At 39.1% G+C, this 14,911-nt stretch overlaps 1 protein-coding gene across 2 annotated transcripts in view; it reads right to left on the bottom strand.

Moving 5' to 3' along the window:
• Nucleotides 1-14,911, bottom strand: part of LOC106868258 (low-density lipoprotein receptor-related protein 5) — a 90,750-nt gene that overhangs the window by 72,483 nt on the left and 3,356 nt on the right. For both annotated transcript variants that reach the window (XM_089357852.1, XM_089357854.1), the window contains exon 2: nt 436-886. In XM_089357852.1, coding sequence (XP_089213978.1) covers nt 436-886 — 451 coding nt within the window. The remainder of the gene's footprint in view (nt 1-435; nt 887-14,911) is intronic.

Here is a 14,911-nt window from a genome sequence, read left to right as displayed (position 1 = left end):
TTATCCATCCCACAATATTTTGAGTTTTTCTTGTTTGGGGCTCACACCCTAATGCCCACCCATGTCAACGTGAGCTCAACAATCAAAGTTTCATTCTTCGAGTCAGACCATGCCAGACATTCAAGGCATGGGAACACTTTCAAATGTGCACTTCTTTTAAATTCATCTGCATCTTAAATATACGTGAGGTTAAACAAACGGGAGAAGTAGACTATATACAAAATTAATGATCCGTCCATCACCAGTGAGAATTTTCCTTTGGACGAATCCTGTATATAAATTTCTTCACATATCATTATACTTTTACATACATATGCATGCATTCTCATTCATATATGTGTGTATGATTATATGAACTTTTCATATATTGAATGCAGTATCTAGTGAATTTATAATCCGATGATCCTAAATCAGAAATAATTGAAATATACTCACCCTTTTTGCGGTAATACAGCAATCCCATGGGGCTTATCAAGTCCTACTTTAGTTATAATCTTGAATCGTTTTTGGTTCGGCCGCAGCGGCACCATCATAATCCAGTTATATATAGCGTCAGTCCAATAGAGATTGCCCGAAATCCAGTCAACAGCTAAGCCGTCAACTTCAGCAGATGTTCCAGTAAAGATGTTATCTGTCTCTTTCTTATATCCATCGAGAACGAGACCTTGTATTCGTTTTAGTCCTGATTCACTCCAGTATAAGTACTTCGTCGAATAAGAGTATGCCAAACTCCGGAAGTGCCACATACGCGACGGAGAACTTATCTGCCTAACAGTCATTTTCTTGTCAAGGACCCATTTATCTGGGTCACCTTCAATACCAACTATGGAAGCTCGGTCGTGATTTAAAGGTCGACCAGCCCATATTAAATTACGTCCATGACGAACTGTAGAAATAAAATGAAATAGAATAAATTATAAATATATGCAAAATTACAAAATATCATACTGAAATGTCATATATATATATATATATATATATATATATATATACATTTGTACGCATGTGTTTGTGTTATGTATATATGTGTGTGTGTAGCTGTATATGTATGTGTATGTGTGCGTGTGTTTGTGCGCGCGCGTTCTGTTTTAATTATTTCAATTCTTCCTCTGTAGAAGGAGCTTGATCCTTACAATGATACAAATCTCCATCTTTGGAAAGTAGATACTAATGTCACATTTTATACTTGAGGAAATTTTTCCACACTTTCACTGTTCGACTTATAGACTGTATTTGTAATGTGCGAGTCACATGGTTGATTTCTTTTTCTGAAAACCCTATTTTATCTAGATTGTAACTTGGGTGTTTATTTACAAAGCAAGTGCACCGATTAATGGTATAAATGTGAGAGGATCCATTACAACCGTTCGAAAAAACATCAACTAAATAACGAAATCAAAAAGAGGTTATCTTCATTACTTAGAAAAATAACCAGAGATAAGGATAGAAAGAGAATCCAACAAGATCTAGAAAAGTCGTTCATGAAAGAATTTGAAATGGTGAAGACACACCAGATTAAGAAGTTTATGAATCTCAAAGGACACAGAATGAAGACTGAAGTCCGTCACCCACCTGTGAAAGCAGTAATTAATGTAAGGAGCCGACATCTAAAAAGCTCTGAAGAAGTACTAAACAAAGGTCTCAACTTTGCGACAACCATCAAGCGCATTCCATACTTGAACATAATAGCCCCTAATGAAGAGATAGCCATAAAGATACGAAAAGGTCAGGGAGATGAACTAAGGTGGAAAGTGAGACAGGTACTAGAAAAACCGAAACTTCCCAAACCAAAAGTTCACTACAGAGTGACAATTCCATCATAATACTTCCAGCAGACAAGGGAAATGCTACAGTGGTGATGAACAATTCTGACTACTCTGAAAAATTGGCAAGTCTTATAAGTGATGGTAGCTACAGCAAAGTAAAGAAAGACTCTACTCTGAAAACAGAGAGGAAGTTGTCACAGATCTTGATCAAGAACAAGGATCACTTTACACCAATGAAGTACAGACAACTGACTCAACACTACAGTAAACTACCACACATGTACGGTCCCCCTAAGATTCACAAGGATGGTATTCCATTAAGACCTACAGTGAGCTGGAGAGATTCAGTGTGTCATCCATTGAGCCGTTTCCTTGTGGATATAATCAGTCCATTAGCAGGAAAATCAACATCGTACGTGAAGAATTCCATCCACTTCACAGAATTGATCAAGGATACCCCCATTGAATCCAACCAGATGGTGACTCTAGATGTGATAAGTCTGTTCACCAAAGTCCCAACTAGTGAAGCACTATCGGTGATTCAAGAAAAACTAGTGACAGGCACCCATCTAAAAGAACGCACTAGTATACCAATAAAAAAACTTGATGGAAATGTTGACCTTCTGTGTAGAAACTACCTACTTCAGTATGGACACTGATATATATCGACAAGAAAGGGGTTTAGCTATGGATTCGCCATTATCACTGATAATAGCCAATATAGCCAATATATACATGCAATGCTTTCGGAATTTGGCTTTAGGATCAACACCACTAAAACCAACTCCATGGCTGCGATATGTTGATGACACCTTTATACTCTGGTCCCATCAGGAAGATGCCCAAGTGCAGTTAGATCATGTGAACTCAATAAAACCATCCATACAGTTCACAATGGAAAAGGAAAAAGACAATCAGCTGACATTCCTGGACGTATTAATGACACGCACCAAGTATGGATTCAGGACATCCGTATATCGCAAGCCAACCTTCATTGGACGATAGATAAAGTTCAATTCCCACCATCTATACAGTGTAAAGAGAGGGATTGCTCAGTGCTTAAAACATCGTGCAAAGAATATAAGTAGCGATCGTGATACCCACCACGAAGAAATGATCAAGCTCAGTAACAATCTATTAAGCAACAACTATTTCAAAAACATACTATCCACTCCAATCATGAAGAAAAGTAAGGATGAAACCAATAGACTGTCCACAGTCTGTCTATCCTATGTGAAAGACCTCTCCGAAAAGATACAAAATATATGTGGCCCATATGACATTAGGACAGTATTCAAGAGTAATACAACACTTCGCAAATATCTCTTTCGAGTAAAACCACCAATAGAAGAGAATATGACCAAAGACTGCATGTACTCCATCCCATGCAGCTGTGGTGGGTTATACAAAGGCGAAACATGTCGCCCCCTCAAAATAAAGGTAGAGGAACATCGCATAGTTGTGACACGAGGAGATAAATAGGGTATGGCTGATCATATATGAAAAAACAGGAGACCACCTCCTCCTGTGGGTTGAAGTTAAAATAATAGACAGAGAGCACCACTGGAAAATACGAAATACGAAAACTAAAAGAAGCAGCACATATTTCCTTATTGGCCACACAGTGCTGAACACAGAGGGGATAAATACAAATGTAGAGCTTTTTTTCTTTTCGAAAATGAAAAAGAAAAAGGGGGAAAAAGAGAAAAAAGGTAAAATTTCGATTAAAAGGGATAGGGAAAAAATGACGATCAAAAGGGATCGTGTATCAAAGAAGAATTAAAAATTTTTTTAAAGCAAGATTAGGTTTATCCGTGGAAAGAAAAGCCTACGGAAAAGACCACGGTAACCTCAGTCAGGGAGAGAATAAGCACATGAGAGCAAAGTGCTCTCTCTCTCTCTCTCTCTCTCTCTCTCTCTCTCTCTCTCTCTCTCTCTCTTCGATTTACAGGATCATGCTCAAAGTAGTTTCGTCACTCGTACGCACCATCTTTGCTACATTCACCTACCTTTTAATGAAACTTTCACGAGACAAAACCTGCCTCTCCATCTCACCTTCCTTTTCAAGTGATACTTGAAAAAGTTGACGAGCGATTGGCCAGAGAGGTAGGTTTTCGTCTCTAATCCTTTCGCTCGAGTCCACCACACACATTCTTTCACCATGGCCACCAGTACGATGAAGACTGCTTTGCCTTCACGGTTGAGGGATGGTGGCGGAGCAATTTTCACGATAGACTCGGTCGACAGGCGGACTCGTCCCACACGTGACAGCAGTCGTTCAGTATAAGCCCACAGGTCCGAAATGGTTGGACGCTGCACGAGTGCGTGCAGAACGGTTTCGTCACTCTGACTGTATCTCGGGCAAGTCGGTCCGGTGTGTCTCGAACCGTGCCTATCGAGCTTATCCCGAACAGGTAATGCTTCTCGATAGCACTGCCATGCCAGGTATCTTTGGTGATTGTCCATAGGTCCCGGCCCGAAAGTTGTCCTGAACAGGCCCGTCAGATGTTCCTCGTCGAGGCCCAGATTCTGCCCGAGAACCACATCGCACCTCCCCTCCACTAATCCACGATAGAATGCCTTTGTTGTAATTAAGTTGCACAAGTTTGGTCCCGGACGGCAGATTTGCTTGAGAGCAACGCGACACTCGCGGTGCCATTCGCCTAGCCTCGGTCTCTGTTTGATCCACGACTGCAGTTCGGCCAAGGAGACGAGCTGCCTGAAAGCGCACCGCACAAAAGCAACCACACCTGTTCACCGTCGTCTATGAAGCGCCGGAGATGTCGCAGTCTCAGCGCATGCCTGTGCATCATCAACCACGGCATGCCCAGGCCTCCATTTATTGGGTGTTGACAACAAATGGATCGCCTAACCATCGGAACGCTACCCTTCCACAACAAGCGGAAGAGTATGCGTTCCAGTTTGGTGATAGTAGGGTCGGGACAAGGCACGATGGTCAGACGGTACTCGATGACGGATGCGATGTACGCTTTCGCCATCTTCGCCCGACCTTTTAGTGATAGCTTCTTCTCGGCCCATTGTTGGGTGAGAGTGGCCACCCTAGTCGTTATTTTGTCCCAGTTCTTCTCCATTTGGAGGTCCGGACCGAACGAGACTCCGAGCAATTTAACCGGTCCATCGGTCCAGCGTCCCACTATGGAGATACTGTTGGACGGCATGGGCTTACTTCTCCAGGTGCCGACGCGCAAGCTCACTGACTTTTCCCGGTTAATTTTTGCCCCCGTTATTTATCGCTTCGTATTCTTTTAGTGTCTCGACGACCAGGCCAATGTGCATGTGGCTCGACACTATGACGGTGATGTCGTCTGCGTATGCAGACAGGCTCCTCCTGTATCCCAGCTCTCGTGGGGTGTCGCTCAGCTTCGCCAGCTTCCGCAGTAGTGGCTCAAGAGTCAATACAAACAGAAGTGACGAGAGGGGCATCTTGACGAACCGAACACATGATATTAAATGGTCTGCATAGATGGCCATTTACGCGAACTACCGAGCGGATGCCTCTGTGTGAGGCATCGATCCAACCGCGGAAGATGGGACCAAAACCAGCCGCTCTAAGGACAGCCTCCAGGTAGCGATGGTCTACCCTATCGAAAGTTTTGGATTGATCCAAATTGATCAGCGCCCCACCCATACGAGGTTCCTTAACTACCCTGTTTATGATGTAGCGCATCAGATGGAGGTTGCCATGGATATTCCTACCCGGCACGGCGCACGTTTCTTTCGACTAGTTTCTTGATGACAAGTGTCAACCTCTCGGCTAACACCTTGGCCAAAATTTTTAAAATATGCGTTGAGCAAAGTGATGGGCCTGAAGTTATCTATGACATTCCCCTTATTTCTATCTTTATTTAGCAGTGCCACCGCTCCTCGCTTTACAAAGACGGGGATACTCTCGTTTTGCTGCCAGTTGCAGTAGACAGCTGTCAAGACGCCTCCAAACAAGCCTGGCATATGACAATAAAGTTCGTAGAGCAGACCATCCAAGCCTGGTGACTTGTCTCCCGCGCAGCCTGTCATCGCGTCCCGTACGTCCGCTGCTGTGATAGGTCTCTCACGACACTCCGCCTCTCTTGCTGAGAGTTCTGGCAGGCCAGGCAGGGTGGTACTAAAGCCCACCCTGCATTCTGACTCACCAGTTGTCCTGAACAGTCGGGCGAAGTGTTGTTGAAAGACCTCACACATCATTTCAGGCTGTATCCCTTTCATCGCAAATTATACTACCTTATCCTATAACGCTTATGATACCAGCAGCTTTATGGTACAAGTAATTCTTGAGGAGCGATTCGGTTACAGTACTTCGCGTCCCTGTTCATCTGTAAGTGACCTAATGGTGGCTCTGTTGCCTCGTTGCGCCTCTGCTACTCGAGCTTCTCGGGCGGCTCCAACTCCTTCGTTCCTCAGAGCACGCATCCTAGCTCTGACAACACAGCCTTCATGTTGGGCGTGGAAGTGTTGGGCGTGGAAGTGTTGGGCGTGGAAGTGTTGGGCGTGGAAGTGTTGGTCGTGGAAGTGTTGGTCGAGGGCCAGCCTCACCGCCAGTACGTTGGACGCGATGCCAGTACTAAGTGCCTCTTCTAACTTCTTAACTAGGTCTCCCTCTATTCTATTTCGGTCTAATGCTAGGGCCTTACTGTACCTAACCGATTCTGCTTTAATTGCTTTCTTTAGAGCATGCCACCATCTGTTGTTGATGATGGCACCCGTCAATGCTCTTTTAATTAATGTGCTAGCCTGGTCCCTGTAAGCCTGGCGTGCCGTGAACGACGCGTTGAGCTTCCAGAAACTGGGACCCTGCCTGTGTGTCTTATCTAAGTCAAATGTACAAGTCACAAATTTGTGGTCTGTGTAGCTGACTATGTGGAAATGTGGACAACCTACACTATCCTTATCCACTGTCCTACAGAATACTCTTTCTAAATACGATCTGGACGACCCGATGCGGTTGCTCCATGTCTACATTGGCACATTCGGGTGGTCCAGTCGGTACTTGTCAGACAGTTGGAAACGTCTGAGCAGGTCTTTGAGGCTTTTGCATCCCCTCCTATTATTGTTTCTTCCCACGTAACCTAGATGCGTGTCCAGGGTAGCATTCCAATCCCCTACTAAAAGTAAAGGTCGAGACGTTCCCAGGAAAACCTCTAGACGTCGAAAGAAATCTGGCCGGTTTGTTAAGGACGGTGCATAAACTGTTTTCAGTCAAAAAGCACACCCATTCTTGCCATCGACATCCAAGACGACCAGCCTACCCACCGGGTCTAGGAAAATTGTTCTTACTTTGAGTCCAGACTTTTCCGAAGAATCACCGCGGTACCTCCTTCGCCCATTCTTGGCAGACACGGAGAAAAATAAATGTCGAAATGTCCGCCGAACATGTGCTGGAGGGCCCGCGGGCTGTGGAGTCTGGTCTCGCTGATGGCTATGATATGCGGCTGACGATGATTTTCATGAAACTGTGATTGACTTCATTTTTTTGTTGGGTGGCGGGTATATTTCCTTAGAAGGCTGATTTCTGATAAGTGAAGTAAAGGGAATGGTAATTAGATGCTGTATAGGTAGTCTATAGGTAGTCTATAGGAAGTAAGGGAGTAGAAGAGGATAGGACGTAAATGTGTTTATAAGGTGTGAATTGATAGAATGTTATGTTAAATGAACCATTTCGGTATGACGTAGGAATATTTATTGCTTAAGGTTCAGTGAGGCGTGGAAGTAAATATGTAAACTCGTGTCATATTCAGGTCGTGACAGAATGAGCTACACCTTTTCTGTTTTTCTATGCTTATGGAATATTTACGTTGGTTGTGTTTACGTTAAATTTTGGAAATATGTTTATGTAATGCTACACACTCCTGATTTTTTATTCATTGGTAAAATATTCATTGAATATATTTTTGTGCGACATTTATTTCTGTGTCTTTCTCATTCTTTGCCTTTCCCTTGCTCTCTCCCATTCTCTTTTTCTCACTTTCCCTCCCTAATACTTCTACTTCTTCCTTCGTTCTGACTTTCTATCTGTCCTTCGCTAGTCTCTAGTTGACTGATAAGCTACGAATTTTCTGTTTGTTATGTTTTTGCAATATTTCCGTCATAGAAGGTTGGAAAGGAACTACGAGTTGATATGTATAAGGAAAATAAAACAAGGTAGAAAATGCTAAAATAATATTATCACGAACAACATTTTAGCACCGGTTTCAGTCATTGCCTTTTGAAGTTGAAAAAGTCGCAAAGACTGAAACCGGTGCTAAAATGTTCTTCATGATAAAATGATTTAAGTATTTTCTACCTTGTCTTATTTTGCTTTCATATATATATATCGTGATCATGCTTTACCAGAAAGCTACCAGGTATAAAGCATTCGTTTTATTATCTAATATATATATTGTTAAATCTGAGTTTGTGTATGCATATTTGTGTATGTATATCTATATGTGTATAAATGTACCTTCTCGGTTTAAAATTTTCTTCATAGAAAGCTAATAACACCAACATGATATTTAACTTCACTCTAACCTATGTTGTGTGACCAATTGTATTTATGTACAAACATTCACGCAATAATCTTTCACACTGCTTCACCTATGAAAATACACACTGCCAAACATTATATAAACCCCAACACTATCAACGTAAATCACAGTTTTATAACAGTAAGAAAGCCAAAACTTTGATGTCGCTATCAACCTTTTCCTTCTAAAACTTAATAAATACATATGCATTAAGTAACTTTGTTTAATGTAAAATTTTTATATCTACAAAAACATATAAAAGACAAAATAGCGTGAAAAACAACAGAACGCTTGTGTTATATGTTTAAAGAATGTATTTAAATCAATGTTAGAAAAATGGTATAAAATTTTGCGTAACAATGTTACTTTACGCAAAATTTTATAACATTTTTCTAACATAACGATTTAAATATATTCTTTAACCATATAACACGAGCCTTCTGAAGTTTTTTTCACTCCTTTTTATCTTTTATATATCCAACCACGTGCTTTCACATACCAACTCTCTCACCTATATATATATATATATATATATATATATATATATATATATATATATATATATATATATATATATATATATATATATATGTATATATACATATATAGATACATACATACATATATATGTATGTATATATGTATGTATGTATGTATGTGTGTGTGTGTGTGTATACACAAATATGCACACATACATACACACATATACGCAGTATATATATGAAAATAGATAGATAGATAGAAATATGATGCAGGCCATATTTTATCTTTAGACGTCAACGCAACAAGAGACATTTATGTATCCTGATTTCAACAATGAACTAATCGTTGATAATAAAACTCTGAAAAAACAAATCACTTAAACAAAACAAAACTATGAAAAAGCAAGTGCTGCCCACTTTGAAATAAATCTCTCAAGCGATATCTGTAAGTCGCAGACAAGAGATATGAGTTGAGTTAGTTTACGTGTCATTCAAACCAACTGTATTCTTATTACTTAAGTGGATGCAAAAAGCAAAAAAGAAAAACAACAAGCAAAATAATCTGCCTTTTACTGCTTAGTACGAAATATAAAAAAAGGTCACTTTGTTTTCTTTTGAACCACTCAACAAACAGCCGTTAAACTGACCATATATACATTCATACATACATACATATATATATATATATATATATATATATATATATATATATATATATGTGTGTATATTATAGATGAAAACAATTGCCATGGCCGTACAAGGACCTTACAGTCGTCTAAATTTAACTATAAATGTATCCCTTTCATCGCAAATTATACTACCTTATACTATAACGCTTATGATACCAGCAGCTTTATGGTACAAGTAATTCTTGAGGAGCGATTCGGTTACAGCACTAATCGATGTACTCCTGTGTACACTTGTACGATAATTTACGCGAACGGAGAAGAGGGACAGCACACGTGTACATGTGTGTGTATGTTTGTGTGTGCATGTGTGTGTATGCTTGTGTCTGTGTGCGCGTGTGTGGTTCTTAGTGCGTGTGCATGTGCGTGTTAAGTAATATAAAATGCAAAGCATTGTGTGTAACAGTTGTCTCACACGAGGTTAATATTTTGAACAGTCATATAACGTAGTTGATTAAATCGAATGCGTTATATGACTACTTTATTTGAAGGAACCCCCACAAAAAAAGACTAAAGTCAAAGTTGATCTCGACAATATTCAAACTCAGGACGTAAAGAATCAGAACAAATACTGCACGGCATTTTGTTCGACGCGCTAACGATTTTGCAAGTCTACTAATTACCAAATATGACACGTGCACATAAAAATAAAGAAATGGTTGTTGTTTATCGACTAGGTCTGTCCTACTGAGTGGAGGCGCAATGGCCCAGTGATTAGGGTAGCGGACTCGCGGTCATAGGATCGTGGTTTCGATTCCCAGACCGAGCGTTGTGAGTGTTTATTGAGCGAAAACATATAAAACTCCACGAGGCTCCGGCAGGGGACGGTGGCGAATCCTGCTGTACTCTTCCACCACAACTTTCTCTCACTCTTTCTTCCTGTTTCTGTTGTACCTGTATTTCAAAGGGCCAGCCTTGTCACACTGTGTCACGCTGAATATCCCCCGACAACTACGTTAAGGGTACACGTGTCTGTGGAGTGCTCAGCCACTTGCACGTTAATTTCACGAGCAGGCTGTTCCGTTGATCGGATCAACTGGGACCCTCGACGTCGTAAGCGACGGAGTGCCAACAACAACAACAACTGTCCTACTGGAGAAGAGTCATTATAAACAACACTCCAGCCGTGGCCATTACGTATTTTTTCTATTTGTAGGAAAGTCAGGACCACAATATACAACGTGTATTTTGACTACTCTTTCTAGGTTTGTAACAGGTCAAGAGACATAATCGGATACTTAGTAGTAGTAGTAGTAGTAGTAGTAGTAGTAGTAGTAGTAGTAGTAGTAGTAGTAGTAGTAGTAGCGTTATCTTGATTGTAATAAGCTATATACATTTTGCTGGACAGAATCTTTATTGTTTTATTAGCCGTCGTAAACGTAAAGTTAACTTCAGCAAGATTCGAACTGAAAAAGAAATGTATGTGAATGCTGCTAGGTATTTTATCCGTCGCTTTGCTGTTTCAATCATTTACAAAATTGTGTGCATATTTCCAGGAGGATTTCCGCCTGTCTAGACGATGCGTGGTTATCTAATAGATCCATTGGTTCTCAGTCGATGGAATTCCTGTTTAAGCAACTGAATATTATATAGATAAACGCAGTCCTATAGTAATTCTCAGTAAATCAGCGTGATACAACGTTTCAAGACTAGACATTTGAACACAATAACATATATATATATATATATATATATATATATTGAGGGAGAGCTGGAGAGAGAGTAAAATAAGGATTCGGATAGAATCAGGTAGTTGAGAAGATTTGCACCAGGTTTGGTTGGATAAACCTGTGGTTCTGGCCAATGACTGGTAAGTATCAAACAGGATATTCCGCTTGTGTACACAGAGAAAACTAAGCCTATGAGTATTTAGCGCCTAGCGGCTAGTTCAAAGCAGTCGCTTCGTTAAATTGTACGTTGCTGCTATACTCTTGGATGTCCGATAAGTCGTAAATGCCCTTGGTGTATTATAATCAAATGAATAATAACAGACGATGGATAATTTGTCAACTCATTACAACTGTTTCTTATGCATTTTTAAATAGAAGACTGAGAAGATTACTTGATTACAAAAAACTGTAATCTCTAGATGAATCATAATTTTACATATAAAAGGATATCCCATGAATACAGACTTCAGACGCGTTCCTGATGTATTCTTGGGATATCCTTTTGTTTCATTCTTCTATTTAAAAATGTGTAAGAAACAGCTGTAATGAGTTGACAATTGTCCATTGTCTGTTATTATTGATCTGATTTTAAATATATATATATATATATATAACAATTGGAAAATGGACGATAATATGCTGAACCACACATATATATATGTGTGGGTTCGAGTGCACAACCTTACTCGGATGTCCCCTTACTCCCATGTGTGCATATACAAGTTTTTATAAGCATACATTCCACCACATACGTTGTTTGTGGCATCAGCGCTATTAGCCGTATCTAGAAAGCTGTTATAAAAACTTGTATATGCACACATGGGAGTAAGGGGACATCCGAGTAAGGTTGTGCACAAGAACCCACACATATATATATGCATTGGAGTGTCTATAGCTACCTATTTATAATGTCTGTAGGCTCTTTGTGTGCCTTGTATTTTTAAGGGTTTTTTAACATATATCTTTTTTATATTTTTCCATGTCCCACATGCTATACCTTCATTTTTCATTTATGTATTCTTTATTATTTTTTTTTTCTCCTGCTGTACCCTTATTTTTATTTTGATTTTGATTTTAATTCTATTTTTTATTTTTATTTCTATCTTATTTTTGCTGTTGTTTTTCCTCTGGTCTCTACCACACCTCTGTTTTTGCCTCTTGCTCTACATTTGTATGAAACCCTTTGTGAATCTCTGAAGAGGCCTAGCGGTTCGGGCATGTAACCCCATTTCAAAATGTCATCCGATAATCACTCCGGAAAGGAATATTCGGATAGAATGGGGCCTGCTAAAACTAGGCCTAAACAGCTGTAAGATTAAACTTCTGTCCATCCTCTAATTCCTTATGTACTTTGTACTTCTATATGTAAACCAGGTTGGCAAAATAACATAGTCTGCCATAGACACTTGTGCTTTGGTTCTTTCTTTCTTTTTCTTTCTTTTTTTGGTCACTTTTGGTATGAATTAAATTATTGAATTCAACGGGATACACTGTCTGCAAGTAGTTGGGTTCAGCATATTATCGTCCATTTTCTAATTGTTACACAAATTTGGGGTAAAACCTCCACTTTTACCCGCTCCGACTGATTGCACTTAGTATAGCACTTGTGTAGCAACAATTGGGTACCCTCCCAGCAGTATACTGGATAGATACTATCCCTTAGTGGGTTGAACCCCCAACCCCTAACTCTCTCACGTTATATATATATATATATATATATATATATATATATATATGAGCAAAAACATTCGAGTATTTACACTCGAAGTAGGATATTACTATTGTTAATATCATCAGCAGTGAATATGTTTAATTGATAATATTAATAGCATTAAAATAGGTGGTTCAACAGGTCTAATAGCATCATCTACTATATAATGCTATATATATATATATATATATATATATATATATATATACATGAATATACATATACCTGTATATATATATATATATATATATATATATATATATATATATATATATATATATATATCCATATACACAATATATGTATATGAATATATACATATATATATATATATATATATATATATATATATATATATATATATATATATATATATATATATATATATATATATATATATGCCTATATACATATATATGGTGCTCCAGCATGGCTGCAGTCAAATGAATAAAAAATAAAAAATAAAAGAATATATAGAATATATACATATATACATATACTCCCCCCCCCCACACATATATATATATATATGTATATATACATATATATATATATATATATATATATAGAGAGAGAGAGAGAGAGAGATAGATAGATAGATAGATATATCATATGCTGACTGGTCTTTCACACATACACACACCTCCTCCAGCATCAAAATATTTTGCCAGATCTTCGTGGACACTGTCACAAACATATGTGCTAAACACACACCATCAAGACCTGTGAAGAAAACTAAGTGCAGAATTCTCCAAAACAGAAAAACGATTATCAGAAAAATAAAAAGAACAAACAAAAAAATTTACAAACTAATATACTACCAACAGCCACAAATAAATTCGACAGCTATCAACCTGCTCGAATCAAAAAAATGTAACCACCAACAATTCATGAAGACCTTCATCAATAACTAAAAAACACCTGAAGAGAAATGGACCGTTGAGAAAATCAAACTGAACTCCAAAGTGTTCTCTTTTGCGAAAAAATACGTCACTGTCTCCACTGGACAATCTCCAAGATAATGTCAAAACCATGAATGAGATACTGCAGAAACAGTACTGCTCTGGTTGTTAGCAATCCTGATATGGTCGGTCTGGACTGTATCAATCATGTTAATCCTCAACACACTATATCGAACATGGCTTTTGGCGCCCCAGATGTCTTAGCGGCAATAAACGAAATTAAGCACAATTCAGCAGTAGGCCCTGATAGGTTCCCTGCTTGTGTCCAGAAAATGTGTCGACACAAACTTGTTTCTCCTCTCGCTAATCTGTGGAGGAACTCACTGGACTCTGGTTATATTCCTGAAAAAATTCTGATTTTTTTAATACTGTTGTCCCAGTTTTAAAAATGGAGACAAGTCCCTAGCACTGAACTACCGGCCGATCTCGTTCACCTTTCATATCATCAAAGTATTTGAGAAGGTGGTGAGATCACGGATAACCTAATTCCTTGAAAGCAACAGACTGCTGAACCCCAACCAACATGAATTCCGTAATGGAAGGAACTGCCTAGCGCAACTCCTGCATCAACTTGATGACATTTGAGATCTTTGGAAGAGGGCTAGAATACGTATGTCATCTACCTTGATTTCAGCAAAGCTTTTAACAGGGTGCATCATAAGATCCTCTTGAAAAAAACAATCCAACATTGGTGTCTCTGGAAAATTACTACAAAGGATCAAGTGTTTCCTGACAGGCAGAAACCAACACGTTGTAGTCGAAGGAGTAAAATCAAGCCCAGTCAAAGTCAGTAGTGGTATTCCAAGGCATTGTGTTGGACCCACTTTTTTTCATTATCCCCATCAATGACATTACTGACACCATCAAGCACAGTAACAAAAAAAATCTTTGCAGATGATTCCAAGATCCAAAATGTCATCAATGAAGTGGAATACTGGGCATGCCTTTAGTCAGCTCTATTGGCCATTATTTAATGGGCAGAAAAGAATAAAATATTGCTGAACTAGGACAAATTTGAATTAATCCACTTCGGAAAAGAGGATACCCTGAAACTCCCACACTCACTTCCTTCGGGTGAAACTCTCATGGTATCCAACATCAGAGACTTGGGAG

The sequence above is a fragment of the Octopus bimaculoides genome, chromosome 9, assembly GCF_046866305.1.
Source record: "Octopus bimaculoides isolate indiv1 chromosome 9, ASM4686630v1, whole genome shotgun sequence".
NCBI lineage: Eukaryota > Metazoa > Mollusca > Cephalopoda > Octopoda > Octopodidae > Octopus > Octopus bimaculoides.
The sequence above is the reverse complement of the archived record's forward strand: the minus strand, read 5'-3'. Positions and strand labels throughout refer to the sequence as shown.